Here is a 21,542-nt window from a genome sequence, read left to right on the forward strand (position 1 = left end):
TTCTGCGTTACGCTAATTCGCATTTCCGCGCTTCATGTATGCGCAACCTGAGCGTTGCAATAGACAAACGCGCGCTCAGAAAAAGAGATACTATATGAGAGGCCTATATTTGTCTCTTTTCCTAGCATCTCATTGGTGATTTTGTCCCCCTCCATATAAAAAATCACCAATGAGATGCTAGGAAAAAGGACAAACATAACCTCCCATATAAATAGTACCTTTCTTTCTACAGTAGGCGCGCGTAGTTTGTCCATCTCGCAATGCTCTATCTAATCTAGTCTATATATTTATGAGTTCATGACTTAATCTTCCTTTATATAAAGCGGGGAGCACACACTTTTGCATAAATAAAGGCAAATGCCTTTATTTAATATTTAATATTTTTATTTAATATATCTAGACCAAGCGTTTGCCTTTATTTAAGGAGTGGGGGTAAAGATCCACGTAGAAAAGGACATACTCTGTTTCGTGCCCCTTGCGTTCTTTCTCGCTCGCACAGAGCATAGCGCTCTCTTTCGTCATGCTACGTGCGAGCGAGAGAGAACGCAAGGAGTACGAAACAGAATACGTGCAATCTAGTTTTGTGGACGTCACTGACGTCAGTTGACGTCATAGTCCAGAGTCCAGAGTCCAGAGTCCAGAGTCCAGAGTCCAGAGTCCAGAGTCCAGAGTCCAGAGTCCAGAGTCCAGAGTCCAGAGTCCAGAGTCCAGAGTCCTGCGTCCTGCGTCCTGCGTCCTGCCGAGTTCTGACGTCCCGACTCTCGAATCAAACTGCGCGCTAACGAGAACGAGAGGTTTCAGTGTAAGTGCAAATCAAGACGATATACATTTTTAAAGTCGCTTGAAAAATCGACAAGAAATAGGATTAAATTATTAACCTCTCGTGGGAATATGTATTATTTAATTTCTAATGTGTGTGATGATTAAAAGAGATAAGATAAAGTCCAAAGTAATCCAAGGATATATCAATCATGTCGCGACAGGTGAGATTCCTGCATACCTTGATGGAGAAAGCGGTAAATGGCAAAGGTTTTACTCAATGTATGAAAAATGTAAGTCTCCAAATTTTATTAAATCATCAATATCTAATCTACAGGGTGTAACAGAGCGCTTGTATCAGCAGGGAGGAAACAACGCATTTTCGTGTTTCATGCAAAAGTTTTAGAGCTCTAAATGGCGCATTATATAATATGAGATCTTGAATATCACTATTAAGGTCATATAAAAATCACTTTGAATTCTTTTGAACGGGACCACCTATTTTTCATTACATATTCTTGTAGCTTACCTCGGAAGCTTTTTAAAACACTATAATAAAATATTTTTTCATTAGGTACTTTTTGAGTTATTTTATATTTTAATCTGACATATTTTGATATAAAAAATTAAATATCTCTTAAAATATTTAATTTTCAATAATCTTACCGTAATACTTTTATGTACAGAATAATGAGACTAATCTTTTTCATTTATTCATAATTTATTTATTTTTAAGAGAGAAAGATAAAAGAAAAATTAATTTCAGAATAAAACTCTATGTTTAAATAAAATACAGATTGATGTGTTTGCAGTTGCAGTTGTATATTTATATAAAAATTTTGTAACAACAATAATAATGTGAATCTATTCTATTAAAGCGATATTATATTGTTATTTATAAATATATTTTCTGTTTGAAAAGGTACAACTGCTCTCGGCAGCCGATGGAAAATGCAAAGCACAATTTACTGTGACCGAAGGGCATTTAAATCCTATTGGCTCTATGCATGGTGGTTTTACTAGTACCGTCATAGATGTTATATCATCGTATGCTCTATCGACTTATAAAATTGATCATTCTCTTGGAGTTTCCGTAGATCTGCACGTGACGTAAGAACCTAAATCTGAAAATCTTTGTTATATTTATTTATTTCATTATATTTCAGTATCGTTTATACATACAGTTAATATAATTGTGATGTTTCTCACACATTGATGTTATTTTCTCAATATTTTGATAAATTGAATCTTTATTAAAACTTAATAATTAATGGAAATAGAAATGGCAATTAGGAGCTAGCGCAAATATGGGGAGCAAATAAATTTTATTAAGATATCATTGGTACAAAAAAATGTGAACATCTCGGTCCTTTCCTTGGATTATCCTCAGCTTAAAAGTTAAGATATATAAGTAAAGAGGCAGCGGAAATTGATATTAAACAGGAATCGATAATAAACTCGTACACATATACCGGAATGACAGTTTTTAATTTTTTACTATTATCTCACATGGTGTAATAAAAAAAATTCGCTATAATAAAATTTATTTAGGTCTTATATTTGCACTGGTTCCTAATTATCATTTCTATTTGCATTAATTATTAAGTTTGAATTTTTCGGAACCTTTAGTTTCTTATTATATTATGAATCTTTATTCTTTATGCACATATATATGTACATAGAGTCTAAGATGAGATGTATATTGGTCAAAATTTAGAAATTGACAAATATGACAATTGAACTTAATTATCTTCATTAAAACACATACAAATGCTTAAAATATACAATAAAATGATTAATGGCACAGGTTTTTGAAGGCTGCGCGTCTCGGTGAAGTACTAACGGTTAACGCTGAGACTATACGTGCTGGTAAGTCCTTGGCGTTTCTTGCAGTGGAAATTACGAAGAATGATGGTAAAGATGTAGTTGCCCGTGGACAACATACCAAGTTTATTCTGCCAAATTAAGAACTAAATAAAATTGAATAAAAAATTATTAAATAAAATTATTTAATAACAACTTACCGATCCATGTTTTTATCATATGTACATAATAAAAGGAATAGAATATATTGTAATATATTTGTATAGCTATTCTTTTAATGGCTCATTGTAAAGATCATTTAAGTTTTTCTGCAACACACGCGTATAATTGCAACTTGACGATAGTTGCACTAAGAAAGATAACGATTGCTATACATTGCTTCTGTGCAATGTGTTTCTAATAAATGCACGAGAGAAATAAAATATATCAGAGACGAAAGCAAGGACTCATCTGCAGAAGGATGATCTAAGCATGGGCATTTATGCAATTTGCCTGTCATCGTATTTTGACGTCTTCTAATAATGACCTAAGCTTTTTTACTCTGTGCAATAAGTTGTCGGCTTGCTCTCGCAACCTCGTAGCTTCTCGATCGCTCTCCTCCAACATGTTCTCCAAATATTTAACTTTCTCGTTACGACTCAACGATTTCACGTTGTTTGCGTAGTCGCGATCAGGCGCGAGATATTTTTCAGCCTCCCTGCGCACGCGAGAAATGGTGTTATCGCTATCCTCGCAATTGTCGCAGCAGTCGGACCACACGTTCAAATCCATGTAGGGAATCTCGTCGCAACTGACGAAGTCGTTGCGGCCCTCAGGCAGCAGGAACACGTTGGGTTGCACGCGAGTGATGTTATCACCGTTATCACACAGGATTCTGGCGAGCGAGGCTTGCTGAATCTGCGCGAGTTGTTCCGCGCGGAAGACTTCGGGACTCTGGTACCAAAACCGATCGCCATCTCGAGTGCGCCGGAACTGTTCCAGCAGAAGACATTTAAATAGCGGTCCGACTTTCGCGCCTGGCAATTGATCTTCCAGAATACCGCCGACCCAGACGTCTACGTTACCCAGATGACCGTACAATTCGCGCAGCTTTTGCCGCACTCGACCGCTGCTAATGTCGGCGGCCAGATGCTCGAATGTCTCCGCGCGCGACATGTTGCAGTAATCGCGCCACTCCAAGTAACCGGGTATTCCGTGATCCCGTCCTCGTTGAATATTCATCGCAGCCAAGTCCAACGCAACCGCGTGCGCGCTGCGAAACAATTGCTCGGTGAGCTCGACGTTGAGATTCTGTTCGGGCAGCTTCAGCTTCGCTGCGGTGGCGTACATGCCACGGATTAGGGGATCGACGCCACCTTCCTCCACCAATCGCCAGGGCGCGAAGAAGGCGTCACGTAGGTTGAGAGCACCCTGAGGAATCGGCTGGAACGAGGCGTTTAGGCGCTCCAGACGCGGCTGTATGAGAGAGTGACCGAAGCGCAGAGCGGCGGTAGCGAAGACGTTGGATATACTGGCGTCGACACTGGGATCGTAGCCGCGATAAGACAATAAAAAGTCGTCGATCGTCGGACCGAATATTCGCGGTAACCAGTGCTGATAAGTAATATGCTGCATCTCAGCACCGACAATACGTCTGGCCTCCTGATACAGTTTCTCGCCGTTCCAGTGCGGATTCATCTCGCGTAACGCGCGAGCAATGCGGTTGTGCTCGCGCAGCCATATGGTGTGCATGGCCAACAGGCCGACTTGCTCGTTTGCGCGAATATCACCGGCGACGAAGCAGTTGATCGAGCTTTCGAGCGGATTTCTGCGACAGTCGACGAACTGTCCGGACGCGTATGGTAACAAAGGCTTGTGACCGGGGATCGTAGGACCCTCCCGTAGTAATCCGTGATCCGTCGTGAGGTCACGCAGATCGCGTGCCACTTCGTCATTGTAACCGTAGACCTGCGACGCGTCCAGATAACTGGTCAACTGGTTCAGTTGTTCTCGCCATGTGAGACCACCCCATAAGACGCTGGTCGCGCCCGAGCCGCACACGGCGCTGGTTCTTACGAAGTCGATGCACCGTCTATTGTTGACCCGCGGATCACCCGGCGGCACTTCCATCGGGAAACAGGGCGCGGCATTGTCGCACGACTTTTTGCAGTCGATCCCATCCCAGGACTCGCTCGATACCGATGGCAACGCGTGATCAAGATCATGATCCAAGAATTGACCCCATTGCATCACCATATGTGTAATTTGATGATCGGACGTAATGTCATGCGTAGATATCAGTGTGGTCGATACGAGACGCGCAGCTGGCTTCGGATAACCATAGTATCGTCGTTCCTTCTGCCAACCGACCGGCGTTGAGAAACCATTCTCGTAGATGGGTTGCAGTACTCGACGAAATCCAGTGTGCGACGAGCCCCAAGTGGGATGACGCATATTGTTGCAACTGCCGTCTATGGTGCGGTACTTGCGATGGAAGCACCTGTTGGTGCAATTCTGCCGATGTCTGTGACCGGTGCATCCGGATAATTCTTCAATTTGTTTAACCTTGAAAATGGGAACGGGATCTTAAATTTCCTATTAGGATGTGACATATAATACCCAAGATTTTATCTGTTTGTTCTTACCTGTTCGTGCGTCAGGATCTCCTCGTAATGAAATTTACCGGTTACGTTCGCTTTAACGCCGGCATTCACCATACGTCGAATATTAACGAGGGTTCTCTCGAAGAGTTCGGCAGGTCTGGCAGCCGCGCGACTGATGGCATTCGGGAAACGCGCTAGTTGGAATGGATTGACGTGTCTGGATGTACCGTCGGGATTGAATAAGGATGACAGCGTCTTGTTGATGGCACGGTCGATTTCCTCGGTGGCGCTCTGGAAGGCTCGTACGACGAGCGTGTCGGTCGCACCGGGTTGCCGAACGCGTACCAAAGCATCGGCGGTTGCGCGGCCGTAATCGTTTATGGCTGAACACTCATATCTGTAAAAACAGCACGCAATATTATTGTACACGTAAAACGAAGACACGTGTCTTGATATTCATTTTATTCGTTAGATTGCTCGCAGTCATTGATGTCTGATTTGAGACTGATGATCAACAACTAGTGGGAATCAAGCTTACATTGATGAATGAGACCCAATCTCACCTGCCAGTGTCCTGTGGGATCACGTTGAAAATGAGAAGACTCCCGCCGCGGGTAATCTTAATCCTGTTGCCTTCCAACGCGCTGCCGTCCTTCTTCCATTGTATCACCGGCTTTGGCCTGCCTTCAGTCCGGCACGGTATCTCGACTATGGCGTCCGGTTCCGCTTCCATGTCCTGCGGCTTGAAGATCAATCGGGGCGCGCTGAAGTCAATGACGCGCAGATCCGCGAAGAGAACCACGCTCCTGTCGACGCTTTTGAGATGACACTGGTATCTGCCCGCGTCGGTTTCCTTAACCGCGAGGATCCGCAGTGTGGTATCGTCCTTCTCGAGCGTGATCCTGTCGCCGAACGGGATCGGTCGGTCGTCTCGGAGCCAACGTACATTGGGCTTGTGCTTGCCCAGCACTCGGCAGGAGAAGGTCACGTTGGTGCCGGCGGTCACGTTCTGCGATTCCGGCTTCTCGGCAAATACCAAATGGGACGCCGCCGTGATCACCGCCCTCGCCTTCCTCGACTTGATCGAGCCCATATCGCTGCTGGCCACGCACTCGTACACCCCGCTATCCTGCTCGGTCATGTCGTTCACCACCAGACTGCCGTCCTCGCGGATCACGTACTTCTCGCCATCTTCACGAATCTCATACTTTTCGCTGTCATCGTTCACCTCCGAGTACTTCCATTTATCTTTCATCCACTTGATCTTCGGCATCGGATCGCCCGTCACTCGGCACGTCAACGTCATCGTCTCGCCAAATCGCACCACGGTATCTTCCGGTCCTTCTATTATGCGCGGCTTTGCTATAAAAGGAATTCTTCGTTGTTACATTGACAATTAAAAACGGATTAAATAAATAAATTAATATGACATTATTTATATTTTACTATTGATTTTCGTCATGAAAAAAGTCGAAAAATAATTTTAAAAAAATACAAAGATCTTTCAATTTAACGATCTCTTTAACAAGGATCTTTAACAAAAGGCAAATATGGTTACTATGATCATCTTGTTATAAAAAATATTCTTCGCCAGAAAAATCATGAGAAAGATATACGCGAGATGCAAAATCTATCCTTCAATTCTTACATAATATGCAGAGCTGTATTTAATCATTCCAAAAAAAAAAAAAAGAGAGAGAGAGAGAGAACAATGTATGCTAATGTAGTTTCGGATTCGCGTGGCTATCGCTCCATCGATTCGATGAGAAGAAGAGAAGCTTAGCTTTAAAATTAAGGCGACAGGCATCATCACGCGATGTCGTGCCTGCAACAACCGCACGCGACCGCGATGATGTCAACGACCGGCGGCGACATAAGTCGACAGCTGACAGACGCAATAATATCCTAGATCCTATAGAGAGACATGTATGGTAAGGCACGAAAGTTCGCAAGTGGAAGAGAGCCTCCTTTTACTCAACTGCAATGAAAGTCCTCGGGCAACATCGTCGTCAGGGAGCGACCCTTCATCCTATGCGGGGACTGGCAAATCGCCGCCATCTCCGTAGGCTTGTCCCGGGTACGCTCCACCAGCCAGACCAGATTGCAATCGCAAACAAGAGCATTGCTGTCGAGTCGCAGCCGCGTCATCGGGCCGACGTTGACGAACGCGTCGGCCGGCAGGCGGTGCAGCTTGTTGCTGTGAAGAAACAGGCGTTCCAGCGCCGGGAGATCGTTGAACGTGCCGGCGCGTATCTCCCGCAGGTGGTTGTGATGGAGATACAGCTGTTCGAGCCGCGGTAGACCCGCGAACGCTCCCGGCGCGATGTGCTCGATCCGATTTTTGTACAAGTAGAGTATCCGTAGATTCGGCGCGCCCTCGAATGCGCCCGCGGCCAGACGTCGGATGTGGTTGTCGTTCAGCAGCAGGGTGTGCAGCTTGTCGAGACCGCGAAACGTCCCCGGTCGTACCTCCATGATGCTGTTAAATCGGAGATCCCTGAAAAGAGGATTCCCAAGTTCGTCAACGATTCGTGAAAGAAAAGAGACTGCGCGATTTGTATTTCGAGAAAAAGAAAAAAAATTATATATAAACGTACATTTTAATATCGTCATAATATATATTGTTATTATATATTTATTATTATACGTAACAATATAATGTTATTGTATGTATATAAAAATTATATATAAAATTTATATGTATTATTAATTTTTATATATTATTATATATAAAAATATATTATATAAAAAGAACAATAAAAACAATAATAAAAATATTATTGTATGTAACAATATATTATTATATTATTTTCGCGCGTTTTAAAAGAGAAAGAAGCGCGTTTTTTCGTGTGCCATCGGAGAATTATATGTATACTGCGATATTTGAAATGAAAATGGAGTAAACGCGATCGATTCTAATAATAGATTACATCTTTCTACGATTATACAAGGTGTCCCAGAATAAGATCGACAAATTTCAAGTGGTTATAAAGGACACGAAAACAAGCCAATTTTGTCAATAAACCTGTAATAAGTCCGTAAATGAGTCGTTTTAGCATTAGAGAATCAAAGATTAATAAGAAGAAAAAAATCTTTGAAAAAAATAATATTTTTCAGAATTTTATTAATATAGTTAAATAGAAGTATTTTTACCATGAAACTTTTGTGTAAAACATTTTTTAATATCTCGAATAATTTTCGAGATATATCGAAAGATGCGAAAAGCCGCTGTACCATACATATGAGGGGCAATTGGAAATTTCTAAATTCATCTATTTATCCCCCCTACATGCGCGTGAAGTTTCATCAAAATCAGAATTTTCGGATTCGCGAGGTTCCCTTGTTAGGCCGATATTATACATTTGTCATACGACAAACTTTTTAAGCGCATTGATTGGCTAATTTCTAGGGACTCGAGAATGTTTCTATTTTGCGGCCAATCAATAAAAATTCTTAAAAATTAGTCTTTCATTCTCTAGTGCCAAAACGGCTAATTTGCGGCCACGGGTTTATTGGCAAAATTGGCTTGTTGATCTAATTGTCGATCTAATTCTGGGACACCCTGTATATGAAAACCGCGTATACCGTGTTATCTCGGGTTTAGAATCAGGCGGTTGCGTTTGGATGACCGCATTCTAAATGTGAGATATAGATAGATTTAAATAGAGTTTTCTTTTTTTTTTTTTTTTTTTGCATAGGCGAGAATACCGTAATTGTGAATCCGCCCACCCGCCAAGTAGAATGGGCGAATAAAGTGAACGCTTGTGTGAGTGCTTTTCTCATAAGATAGAAAGGGATAAATAGTCGTCATTTTTTTTTTTTTTTTCAATAGATAAACGGCATATTAATTACGAATGTGCGAATACAGGTCGAGAGTAATAGATTAGATTAGCGGAACTCAAACCTACGCGAATCTGCCTTCATTATAAAGATCTCTCATGAAAGTCGCTGAATTAAAGTATGTCTTATTAAGGGCACCCGAAAAGATGATCCAACGGCATGAGATGTAGGGTTGACTAAATTAAATTTTTTTTTTTTTTTTTAACTAAATTAAATTTAAAGTTAACGGCTCAAAAATTAATTAAGTTTACATTATAAAAGTCGTTTAAACAAAAATTGGCTTAACTAAAGTTGAGTTAAAAGATGATTAACGCATTAAAATTAAAAATTAATTCTCTATCCAATAGCAAATCGACACATCCGATAAACTACTTGTACGACAAATGAAATATTTGTATTAGAATCAACCATTTTCACACGACTTTAATATTGATGAATTATTTTAACTTGTATATGAATGAAGTTAATAAGCTAACATATTTTAAATAATGTATAATAAAATATGTTAATACATTTAAAAATAATTAATTTAAATTGAAAGTTAACACGTTTAAAATGAACTAACAATAAGTTAACTTATCAACTTTTTAATTTAATTTTTATCTATTTAACTAGTTGCTACCCAATCCTGGCGAGATGTCGATAAGGAAATGCTGATTGTGAGATTGAGATGGGCGCATTCAGAAATTCATAAAGTTCGCGAGGAGCGCGTTGCGTAATTCATTCCCGCCGCAACAAAGATACCGTTGGTTATTAGGCTCTTAATTAACAATTTTATTCGGCCCCTCGCACATTACTTCCTTTCTAAATTATGGCCTCGAGCTACCGCGAGTTCTCAAGACCCGGCGATATTTCAATTCGCCTTATCACAGCAGCGAATCGCCGGCGTGAGCACGCGTGAAAAGTGGAAGAAGTACCCGACATCTAAACTAGCGTAAATTGCCAGCGATGCGATGTGTATAGCCTTGTGTGCTTTTTCATTGAAATAGCGTCGAGTGAAGCAGATTTGATCGCTCTGAGAACGATATAGATCCAATTTTCCACGAACGTATGTTCGATGAAAAATGGATTTATATAAATGATAAATCAATATAAATAATATAAATTTAAAATAATTAATATAAATAATAAATTAATTATATATAATTAATAATAAAAGGTGCATCCCGTTTGACGTTATTTTGGCTTTAAAGCACACGATTCTTTGCTCTGTCTTACTCAAATTTTGTAAAAAAATTCCCTGAAAATTCCCTCGTCTTCCGGGTGTTTTTGTTCAAAATTCCAGGTAAAGAGAATGCTTTGAAGAATTTTTGCTGCAATTTTCTAAAATAAGTTTTTTTATTGCATACGTTTTTTAAAGCTTTTCATTCATACAAAGGGAGAACACAAAGCCACTTAAGTTTCATGTACCAGATTTACAAATGGACTGGGGAAAAAAAAAAAAAAACTAAATAGCTTTCGTTAAGATAAAAATCTTTAACTCGCATAAAATTTTTATTTTTTATCACTAAAAATTAAGAATAGAAAGAATATGAACCTCGTTGAACATTCAATATCTAAACAGAGATATAGATATAATATATTTTGAATACATAATTCACAGCTTATTGGCGGATTGCCTACTACTTACAGTAGGATTGTAAGAGCAAAATTATCAAAGAGAGAATTTTTTTTTTTTTTTAATTTTCCGAATCCTAATAAAATTCCAAAAGAATTCCCTGATTTTGCCGAGTACAAAAAAATTCCTCGAGAATTCCAAGTTTTCCAGGAATTCCATATTTTTCCAGGAACTAGACATCCTGTTGATTAATCTAATAATCCACAGCTACCTCTAGTAACCCAAGACGAAATTTATAATATCATTAATCGCTCTCAGAGAAATCAAACTTGGTTCACTCGAAAATTCAACACGAGCATCGCGCACTTTCAAGAAGTAACGTCAATCGTATGGCGATTAACGTAAACATTCTTATATTACGTTTTATCTAAGCCTTTAAACGAATCTCTATTTATCAAACATACATTTGCATATATTAAGATAAAAATAAGTATATAAATCATTCAAAATAAGCATATATATGTATAAGAATACGTGCGCGAGATTATTATAAATTTTTTTAACCTTGTAAAAAAATTTCTCTAAGAACATCTGTCGAAATATTGAGAGTTGCTGATGTATAACGTGACGTATGCCCTGTGCGTTTATATATTTAATCGGATTCAGGTAACTATTATATACAATATATATGTATAAAATAGCGTAATATCGATATCTCGAACGTTCCCATACAATACAGCACCGAAAGATTGCAGAAACGTTGCATAGACCTTGCGAAATGTTTCTGCAATGTTACTGTAAGTCTGCGGCAACGTTGAAATGTGTCCGCTCTTAGAAATATTACAATGTAATATTACAGTAATGTTACGGTGCAATGTATTTGTAATATTGAAATGCGTTGCTACAAATATGCAGAATGCTTTAAATTTGATAGATAAACTTTGAAAATATATAAAGACATCCAAGAGAAATAAGAAAAAAAGATTGTGAATTTACGCAATTACGAGTTTTTTCTCTCTTGGATGTCTTTAAATATTCTCGAAGTTTATTTGTTAAAATCTGAAATATCGTGCATATTAAAAAATTATTATCAAATTTTTGATTTTATATAGGAATGGAAACTATTTAACAATTTCCTGTTATCTAGTTAACATCGCTATTTTCTAAATAATTTACAAGTTTAAGAAAATAGTAATGATTAAATAATTTCATTCATAAAAGTTAAAATTTTACTTATATAGATATTAAACTCTATTTTACATCTTAAGTAGACAATTAACGAATAATTTTAACCTTTTTGGATATTTATGTATCCGATTACTGAACAATCAGTTCAATATCTGAATTCCCTGTGTTGGGATTGTATCTCGGATAAATTAAACTGATAAAAATAGTTATATCTTTAATCTTATTAGATGCTCTTTGCAAGCTTTATGTAATCATCGTGACTGAGAGAGAGAAACTTAAATGCAAGATAGATAACGCAACGCGCGCCGCATAGCGGTAAACAAACGAACTAGCGATGACCGAAAACTGTTTTTTGTAATGTTTTTGAAATGTTGCTGTAACATTCTAAAATATTACAATTATATGTTCCAATAATGTCTCAACAATATTACATTGCAACTTGCAAGATTGTAATATTACTGCAATGTAATTGCAATGTTCTGTACTGTATGGGAATTGATATCATATTTTTTTTTTTAATAACGGCTATCTCGAATTAATTTTCTCAAAAGTTAGAGAAAGAGTAACGACAGAGATTGTTTTTGGGGTGTATTATTCGATTCTGGAGATGGCTCGCTGATTAATTCTGTAATTATTGCTCGTGCGATAGTGACTTTTTTTTTTTTTTTTTTTTTTTTTTTTTTTTGTTGAAAGAACAAGTAAACGTATAATCCCGTGGGGATTATAATACGTATATATGAGAAGAGAACGTGAGTCACGTTTATAAGAAGAGACGAGAGTTCACCGGCGTTAAATCCTTTCTCTTTACGTCGCGTTCTATGTATAAATGCGTAATAAATTATAATAATTTATATTATCCTGTCCGCTATTTCCGTAACGAGTGAGTTAACCGGCTCTAGTTCCCTATGCGCTATACACCATCAATTCAAGCTTTGTTTAGGCGAACACGTGTAAAGGGATCCTCTAACGTTCACTGAGAAATTATCTGATAAACGAGAATCTCCCTGGGCAATTTTAATGGGTAATGATATACCGCGAAAAAGTTCATAGACTCGGTTATCGCGTGTGACGTTATTGCACAAGATCAGAGATCGGAATACAAAGAAACGTCGAGAGCGTAGCGTGAGCGATGTCAAACGATGTGAGTCAAGTGTTATCGTAATTGTATCTCCCGACAATGTGCAATAATTCAAAATGTGATTTCAACGAGGCATTATATGAAACTAACGAGTTTGTTTCTCGTTCCTTTTATTATCTATCGGAAATTTAATCTTCCCTCTCTTTTTCTGTCTCCGATTGAACAATGAAAAATTATGATTATTATACGTTTGACAGAGTTTTCTAACGTATCCGGTTTTTCCCCGTTAAATCCTCGTCTCGCGAATAATTATTTGCTTGCGATCTTTTTAAAATTACGAAAAAATAGACGGTCCTCCGCGCTCGGTCAATGATTGACAGAATATCCATTATGGACACGTTGTCTGGAGTATCTTTAAGTATTCGTCTCTCTTTGTTAATCAAATATATACTTGTCTGCCACGTGATACCTCGATAACCGCCGAGACATCGTCCTTCGTGTTACACGCCACAGCATATAATCTCTGATTATATGTTAAAATAGCACGCACACACACAAAAAATTGCGGTCGTCCTGTAAAGCAGGTCAGATATTATTCGGCTGCTCATAAATTGTCCGCGTTCTAACCCATACAGCACAGAACATTGCAATTACATTGCAGTAATATTACAATCTTGCAAGTTGCAATGTAATATTGTTGAGACATTATTGGAACATATAACTGTAATATTTTATGAGAATGTTACAGTAACATTACAAAAACATTACAAAAAACAGTTTTCGGTAATCGCTAGTTCGTTTGTTTACCGCTATGCGTTATCTATCCCGCATTTAAGTTTCAGTCACGATGATTATATAAAGATAAAGCTTGCAAAGAGCGGCTAATAAGATTAAAGATATAACTATTTTTATCAGTTTAATTCATCCGATACAATCCCTAACACAGGGAATTTAGATACTGAACTGATTGTTCAGTAATCGGATACATAAATATCCAAAGAAGTTAAAATTATTCGTTAATTGTCTACTTAAGATGTAAAATAGAGTCTAATATCTATATAAGTAAAATTTTAACTTTTATGAATGAAATTATTTAATCATTACTATTTTCTTAAACTTGTAAATTATTTAGAAAATAGCGATGTTAACTAGATAACAGGAAATTGTTAAATAGTTTCCATTCCTATATAAAACCAAAAATTTGATAATAATTTTTTAATATGCACGATATTTCAAATTTTAATAAATAAACTTCGAGAATATTTAAAGACATCCCAAGAGAGAAAAAACTCGTAATTGCGTAAATTCACAATCTTTTTTCCTTATTTCTCTCTTGGATGTCATTATATATTTTCAAAGTTTATCTATCAAATTTAAAGCATTCTGCATATTTGTAGCAACGCATTTCAATATTACAAATACATTGCACCGTAACATTACTGTAATATTACATTGTAATATTTCTAAGAGCGGACATTTCAACGTTGCCGCAGACTTGCAGTAACATTGCAGAAACATTTCGCAATTTCCATGCAATATTACAATGTTTCAATGCAAGGTCTATGTAACGTTTCAGTAATCTTTCGGTGCTGTATGGATTATCCTTTCTCAACTATTTTTAGATACTAAGATTGCGAAAAAATAGAATAGAGCCTTGTTTATATAGAGGGTGAGTCACCAGGAATTGTCTTCTAAGATATTTCCATAATTTAAATGTTTAGGAGAAAAATTAAATAATTTTAAAAGGACTATATTTTAGTCGTCTTATTTTTTTTTTATTAGGTGGAGGCAGACGACACAAACGTTTTTGTGCAAAATTAATATTTATGAAAATATCTTAGAAAGCAGTTTCTAGTGACTCACCCTGTATATGAGAATACATGAATTATTCACAAAATTAAAATTGGATTATTTTTATCCTAATAAAGTAACAGAGAAGCATTATTTAAACAAAGAAATTAAACGCAACCAATTTATTCTTAAATAAGCTCTATCCACATATTGTGGCTTGTGATCCCATAATGCGGTTCCAAGGTTACAATGATCTCTGTTATCTAATACAGAATAGGTCATGGTTGAAAGTATCTACTGAATACAATGCCGTGTTAAAATATATACTAACTCAAACTAAAAAAAAAAAAAAAAAAAAAAAAAAAAAAAAAAAAGATGGAATAAATAATAGGAATTAAAATAAAATAGAAAAAAAGAAACAAGTATAATATCTTACTTTTGAGCCAAATACATTGCAACGTTCGTTAGCAATTTTATTTTTAGATTGCTTTATGTAAATCGGAAAAAAGAGAGATACATGACGACGACATGATACGTATGACTTCGAAGTCATATTAGGACAAACGAGATTTAATTATATTACTGATTCACAGAATCGCAAACTGATTCGTCGACGCTTGCCACGCTATTCCGTCTTTGTCCGAGAGATTTCGCGCAACAAAAATGATAAAGTGCTCTTCGTACTGATTATCGCGCGCCGGGTATTTTTCTTCTTTCCAACGAGAGCATTGAAATTTATAGATACCTATGCGGTATCAATGACAGATATCGAAGTTCGAGCTAAATTGGGGTGAGATGATAAAATAATCTGTCGTCTCTACACATCGAGATAAGCGCGCGCGTTATCGCTTTTTTTCTCAAATATTGAATTATTTTCGGGATACTTGAGTGTTTTACTCAAAGTAGGAGAACGACTGCCGCGACGAGGTCGGTTCGATATATTGGATATATCATCCTTATGTAATTCCACGTGGGAATGACACGTTCGTTGATAACACTGACGGTACGTGTCTCTTTGAGACGAAAGAAACATGCAAAGTTAAACAGGCACAGGATCGTAGGTGATAGCTAATTGTTGAAATTGCATTTTTAATTTATTTGATTTTATTATTATTATTTTTTTTTTCTCTCCGTTCATACGTGATGGATATTTAATTATTTGTAACTATTCAGATAAAGAGATAAAGCTGATACAATCGAAAGGAAAATGTTGTTGATTCTGTGAGTGGGAAAATTTGTCAAAAATGTATACAGATTTGAAAAAATACTAAAGCTATTATTTTACAAGGGAACGATACGTGATGATTTAATTATATTTTCACAAGAGAACGACACATCTGATTTATTCCGCGTTTCGTTGCCGACTGACTCCGCGGACAGACGATATTTCGAAAATATTTGATGTAAAAAAAAAAAAAAATAATAAAGAAGAAACATAAATAATAGGCAAGGCTAGACAATAAAGCAACGTAAATGAACGTAAATATAAGCGCGTTTGCGTCCGGATAAATCCATTTAAGAATTTACATGAAGTAAAAAATGTGTAGCGATAATATTATACAAAGTTAAACGTTATAAAAGTAATAGTATAAAAAGTTAAACATTATACTAAATTATATTCGTAACACAAATTAAACATTATTCTATTTTGTTTAATTAAGCAATATATTTATCACTCAACAGTGACATTTAAATTTAAGAAAGTATATTAATGTTATAGTATAAAAAAAAAAAAATGTTTTTAAGAAAATTATTTACAATGTATTTTTTAAAACAATTATTTGTTTTTTTTGGCACTAATTAATTTCTTATTATTTTGTACATAGAAGTATTACGGTAAAATTATCGAAAACTGAATATTTTATAAAATGTTTAATTTTTTATATCAAAATATGTCAGATTAAAATATAAAATAACTCAAAAAATACTTAATAAAAAAATACTTTATTATAGTGTTTTGGAAAGCTCTCGATGTCAGCTACAAGAATACTAAATAAAAAATGGGGGTTTCTATCTAAGATTTTAAAGTTTACCTTCACATGACCTTCAAATGATTTTCCAAGGTCAAATCATTGTCACCATCTTATGGCCCCCTTGAAGCCACACAACTTTTGTTTGAAACATTTTTCTCTTCCGGGCTTGGTTTTTGAGATATTTGCCTGAGGATATTAAAATGGGCCATCCAGTATATATAATATATATAAATATATATTATAAATATATATAATAATATAAATATATATTATAAATATATATTATAATATATATTTAAAATATATGTGTATAGGGTGTAACAGAGCGCCCGTATCAGCAGTTTTTTGAGGGAACAACGCATTTTCATGAAAAATGTTTCATGCAAAAGTTGTAGAGCTCCAAGTGGCGTATTATATAATAATATTAGCACCCCCTATTTTTCATTACACATTCATGTAGCTTACCTCGAGAGCTTTCCAAAATACTATAATAAAGTATTTTTTTATTAAGTACTTTTCGAGTTATTTTCTATTTTAATCTGACATATTTTGATATAAAACATTAAATATCTCATAAAATATTTAGTTCTCGATAATCTTACCGTAATACTTTTATGTGCGGAATAATGAGGCAAATCAATTAGTATAAAAAAATAATTGTTTTTATAAAAATTATTTATAATGTAAATTTTTTTAAACAATTATTTATTTTTTTTTTGCACTAATTGATTTGTCTCATTATTCTGTACATAAAAGTATATTTATAATATAATATTTATAATATAATATAATATTATGTATGTCAGTACGTAATATCCCATGATCGATTTTTCAATAAAAAAATTATTTGAATACATATTATTTATAATATTGTATATATAATTTATAATATATTACAATATCAGAATGTCAATGTAAATTTCTAACTTTGCATTGAGATCGTGTTGCTTTTACTGATGCATTCTCGTTTATTGCTTTCTCCGAAGTTCCATTTTAGCATTACACGTAACTTATATATATATATAATTCCAAGTAATTCTCTGTTTCTTTTTGTTCACCTTATCTCGTCTCGGATCAATAACTTGACTTCATTATCTAAATCTGATTATAATAATTCATTTTTATCGATTATTACAATGTAGTCAGCTTTATTCTGAACCTATTCATATGCATCTCGATTTGTAGACAATTATTGCACAGATTGATCGCCATACAATTATTATGGCTCTTATCGATTTCTTTTATAACACGTTCAATTCTTTAAACAAGTTTACACAATTAGAACATGCGAGATGTTATCTGTCTTGTTGAATATCGCGAAGAGAACGAACGCATTTCTCTACTGAAAACGCTATGTGTGTGTGTCAGTCTCGATCTTCTTAACTGGGATGATTATACGTCTCTTACGATTAGTATCTTTCCCATAAGCGAGTATGCATCTATATAACATGCTTTCTCTTGACCTTTTATCATGCTTATACCATAATATCAACTGCACCGTTGTTTATCAAACAACGAGATCATTTTTGAATAATTATAAAAAAAATTATTGTTCAAATTATTATTTTTTTTCCACGTACACATGAGAAAAATGTTTATATGAAATAAATATATATATATATATATATATATATATATATATATATATATATATACAGAGTGTCCCATTTTAAAGGACCCACTCAAATATCTCAGAAACACTGCGTTAAATCGAAAAATGTTTCAAACAAAAGTCGTGTGGCTTCAAGGGGGCCATAGGATGGTGACAATGATTTGACCTTGGAAAATCATTTGAAGGTCATGTGTAGGTCAACTTTAAAATCTTAAATGGAAACCCCCATTTTTTATTTAGTATTCTTGTAGCTGACATCGAGAGCTTTCCAAAACACTATAATAAAGTATTTTTTTATTAAGTACTTTTTGAGTTATTTTATATTTTAATCTGACATATTTTGATATAAAAAATAAAATATTTAATATTTAATAATTTTTTTTTTTTTACATACACGTGAAAAACACGTGAAACTTGACTTGTGAGATACGGAATAATAATTAAGTTCTTTTTTATCGTCATTAGAATCTCGTCGATACAATGACAGATATAATCGGACAATCGCGAGGGGATCGAGACACAATTATCTCGATTCGCATGTAAAATAAAATAAAAAAGAGAGGATAAAACTTACAGAACGGTGGTGTTGGCGGGCACCCGCGGCATCTGGCTCAGCTTTTGGAACATGCATCGCACATGCATCATGAAGCACACGCATTTCTGCGGGCATTCTGTCGTCGTCTGCGTAGAGGAATCCGTTAGTGGTAGCCGCGGTACCAGCAACAGCATCCAGAGGAAGAAGAAGTCAACGGGCAGCCTCATGATGCCGCTCGCGTATAATATGTATTCGAGAAACAGAGCCTCTACGTCGCGCCGCGGCACCACGTGGAGTTCATCGGACAGATGGGCGTGCGCGCGCTCACACACACGTGTATTCGCGCGTCCTCTCTCTCTCTCTCTCTCTCTCTCTGTATACTTTCACCGCGGGAGATCAATGAGAGAGAATCCGGTCAGGACGCTACTCGATAATACCGGGTGCACCGTGAGAGTTTAGCGAAAGAGAGCCGGAAAGAGAGGAGAAGAGGACCGCCTCGACGAAGACCGTCCCCGTTCAATTCCCGCGCGGCGGTAGCCCACACTGTACTGTAGCTCTACGAGGCTCCTACTCACGTCGGGAGCCCGCATCGCGATCGGGTCCATCCATCGAGACCGGCACGTCGCGCGGGAGTAGTACCTACGTACAAAAGGCTTCCCCGAGCACGCGGGGGACTCGCTCTCTCTCTCTCTCTCTCTCTCTCTTCGCTCTTCTTCCCTCCCTTCGGATGCCTTCCTCCTCCTCCTTCTCCTCCTCCTTCTTCTTCTCGCACCGGCAGGCACGCCGAAGGGGCTACGCGATGCGAAACGCGAGAGCGTGCGTCGTATGTAAAGTAAGGGTATCTACCTATCTACTCGCGGTATTTCCATACTAACGACGGTTTACCGGCGCGGCTTTGATCGCTTGCGATTTGCTTTCAACATGGGGAAAAAAAAAAGAAAAAAAAAGAAACCTGCGCGAGAAGTACATATTGCGCCAAACATCTTGACGCAGCCCACAGCTCGTTCTGTAAAGATAATAGTATTTAATTGAATCGAGTGTTCGCCGACTGTCGAGGCGATCTAGTTTATAAATAGAGCCGCGAGACAGATACTTGTATCGCCGTTGATATTTTATAGACATTTATTACAGGATTATTATTTTTTTTTTTTTATAAAAGACAGATTGATAATGTATGATCGGTATAATCCAATTATAGTTAATTATAGCCGAGTTATTAGCAACCAAAATAGATAAAACATTCAAGAAAATACTAAGGATTCTGAAAACAAACGATTGTCCTCGCGAAGAATAACGTCGAGTAGCGAAAGAAACAGGCGCGGGCATTCTTCTGTCATTCATATAATGCTCTCCCTCAAAAAGGCAACTATAGAGGAGTCGTTGTCGCCTATCATTGAACACGGCTGTGTATACGCGTGGAACAATGCAAGGTGTAACGACGCACGGAACGAAAGAGAAGATCAAACGAGAGAGAAAGTATTAACATACCGGGTCACAGCATGCAGAGAACTATGCGTAAAATACATACATATATACATAATCTAAAATTATTATACAAGTATTAAAATTAACATCGAGCATCGTTCAAACTGACAGGTAGCGTCCACGTGTCTTTTGTCGCACGTGTGTCTGTGTATATCGCATAAAACGATAACGTATAATTATATTACATAATGGTAAAGCAGATGAAGCGGAAGAAGAGAAAGAAATGCGTACAGTTATCAATTACACAGATCGCCAAAAATAATTTTTGTCAAGTAACTTTAATTAAAGTAGGTGTTCCTTATAGATTTTCGGCCACAAAACACAATGTCGCTGTTTAAATTGCTCCATTACGTTAGGTTTTAAAGTTATTTTAAATTTTAAGATGAGAAATCAGCGATTTTTTATTTTTCAATTCTAAGATGAAAAATCAGCGATTTTTTATTTTTCAATTTCAAGACAAAAAATCAGCGATTTTTTATTTTTCAATTTTAAGATGAGAATTTAGCGATTTTTTATTTTTCAATTTTAAGATGAGAAATCAGCGATTTCTTATTTTTCAATTTTAAGATGAGAAATCAGCGATTTTTTATTTTTCAATTTTAAGATGAGAAATCAGCGATTTTTTTTTTAATTTTAAGATGAGAAATCAACGATTTTTTATTTTTGAATTTTAAGATGAGAAAACAGCGATTTTTTATTTTTCAATTTTAAGATGAGAAATCAGCGATTTTTTTTTTAATTTTAAGATGAGAAATCAGCGATTTTTTATTTTTGAATTTTAAGATGAGAAATCAGCGATTTTTTATTTTTGAATTATAAGATGAGAATTTAGCGATTTTTTTTTTTTAATTTTAAGATGAGAAATCAGCGATTTTTTATTTTTGAATTTCAAGATGAAAAATCAGCGATTTTTTTTTTACTTTAAGATGAGAAAACAGCGATTTTTTATTTTTGAATTTTAAGATGAGAAATCAGCAATTTTTTTTTTCTTTTACTTTAAGATGAGAAATCAGCGATTTTTTATTTTTGAATTTTAAGATGAGAAATCAGCGATTCTTCATTTTAAAATTCAGAGTAACTTTAAAAGCTGACGTAACGGAGCAATTTTAACAACGGCATTGTTTTTGTGGACGAAAATCTACAAGGAACACCTATTCTGATTAGAGTTACTTGACAAAAAATTTTTTTTTTGTTGCCCTGTGTTATTAATGATTAATCGTAATAACATATGTATCATAATACGCGCTCATATACATATTTAACTTTATCATCGCGGTTGCGAAGAGCTCGGAGTATGCGCTACGATCAGATCAACTC

At 36.2% G+C, this 21,542-nt stretch overlaps 2 protein-coding genes across 4 annotated transcripts; one reads left to right on the forward strand and one right to left on the reverse strand.

Annotated features, from left to right (window-relative positions):
• The first annotated feature begins 334 nt into the window (after positions 1 to 334).
• On the forward strand, positions 335 to 2,838 carry LOC138932207 (acyl-coenzyme A thioesterase 13). Of its 3 annotated transcripts, none has more exons than XM_070293801.1 (4): positions 335 to 802; positions 931 to 1,052; positions 1,682 to 1,869; positions 2,567 to 2,838. In XM_070293801.1, exons 2-4 carry the CDS (start codon positions 972 to 974, stop codon positions 2,724 to 2,726), a joined length of 429 nt encoding a protein of 142 aa, XP_070149902.1. In that variant the 5' UTR covers positions 335 to 802; positions 931 to 971; the 3' UTR covers positions 2,727 to 2,838. The 3 variants fall into 3 exon arrangements, with proteins under 3 accessions (XP_070149902.1, XP_070149903.1, XP_070149901.1); XM_070293802.1 differs by having other exon boundaries at positions 336 to 802; positions 984 to 1,052; XM_070293800.1 differs by having other exon boundaries at positions 336 to 1,052.
• On the reverse strand, positions 1,610 to 19,360 carry Pxn (Peroxidasin). Its single transcript, XM_070293799.1, has 5 exons — positions 18,780 to 19,360; positions 7,145 to 7,662; positions 5,729 to 6,527; positions 5,208 to 5,562; positions 1,610 to 5,127 (listed from the first exon to the last, which is right to left on the reverse strand). The coding sequence occupies exons 1-5, from the start codon at positions 18,965 to 18,967 to the stop codon at positions 3,079 to 3,081; spliced, it is 3,909 nt and encodes a 1,302-aa protein (XP_070149900.1). The 5' UTR covers positions 18,968 to 19,360; the 3' UTR covers positions 1,610 to 3,078.
• Positions 19,361 to 21,542: the final 2,182 nt, after the last annotated feature.

This window comes from Polyergus mexicanus, unplaced genomic scaffold (genome assembly GCF_030449975.1).
Source record: "Polyergus mexicanus isolate NDT 795.1 unplaced genomic scaffold, iyPolMexi1.0 SCAF_4, whole genome shotgun sequence".
NCBI classification, from domain to species: Eukaryota; Metazoa; Arthropoda; class Insecta; order Hymenoptera; family Formicidae; genus Polyergus; species Polyergus mexicanus.

Coding starts and splice junctions, on each gene's coding strand:
- Pxn (XM_070293799.1), bottom strand. CDS start 18,967: ATGAGGCTGCCCGTTGACTTCTTCTTCCTCTGGATGCTGTTGCTGGTA. Junction 7,663..18,779: donor CCCGCCAACACCACCGTTCT/GTAAGTTTTATC, acceptor TCCTCTTTTCAG/GGATCTCCGATTTAACAGCA. Junction 5,563..5,728: donor ATCCCACAGGACACTGGCAG/GTGAGATTGGGT, acceptor CTGTTTTTACAG/ATATGAGTGTTCAGCCATAA.
- LOC138932207 (XM_070293801.1), top strand. CDS start 972: ATGTCGCGACAGGTGAGATTCCTGCATACCTTGATGGAGAAAGCGGTA. Junction 1,053..1,681: donor TTACTCAATGTATGAAAAAT/GTAAGTCTCCAA, acceptor CTGTTTGAAAAG/GTACAACTGCTCTCGGCAGC. Junction 1,870..2,566: donor TCCGTAGATCTGCACGTGAC/GTAAGAACCTAA, acceptor TTAATGGCACAG/GTTTTTGAAGGCTGCGCGTC.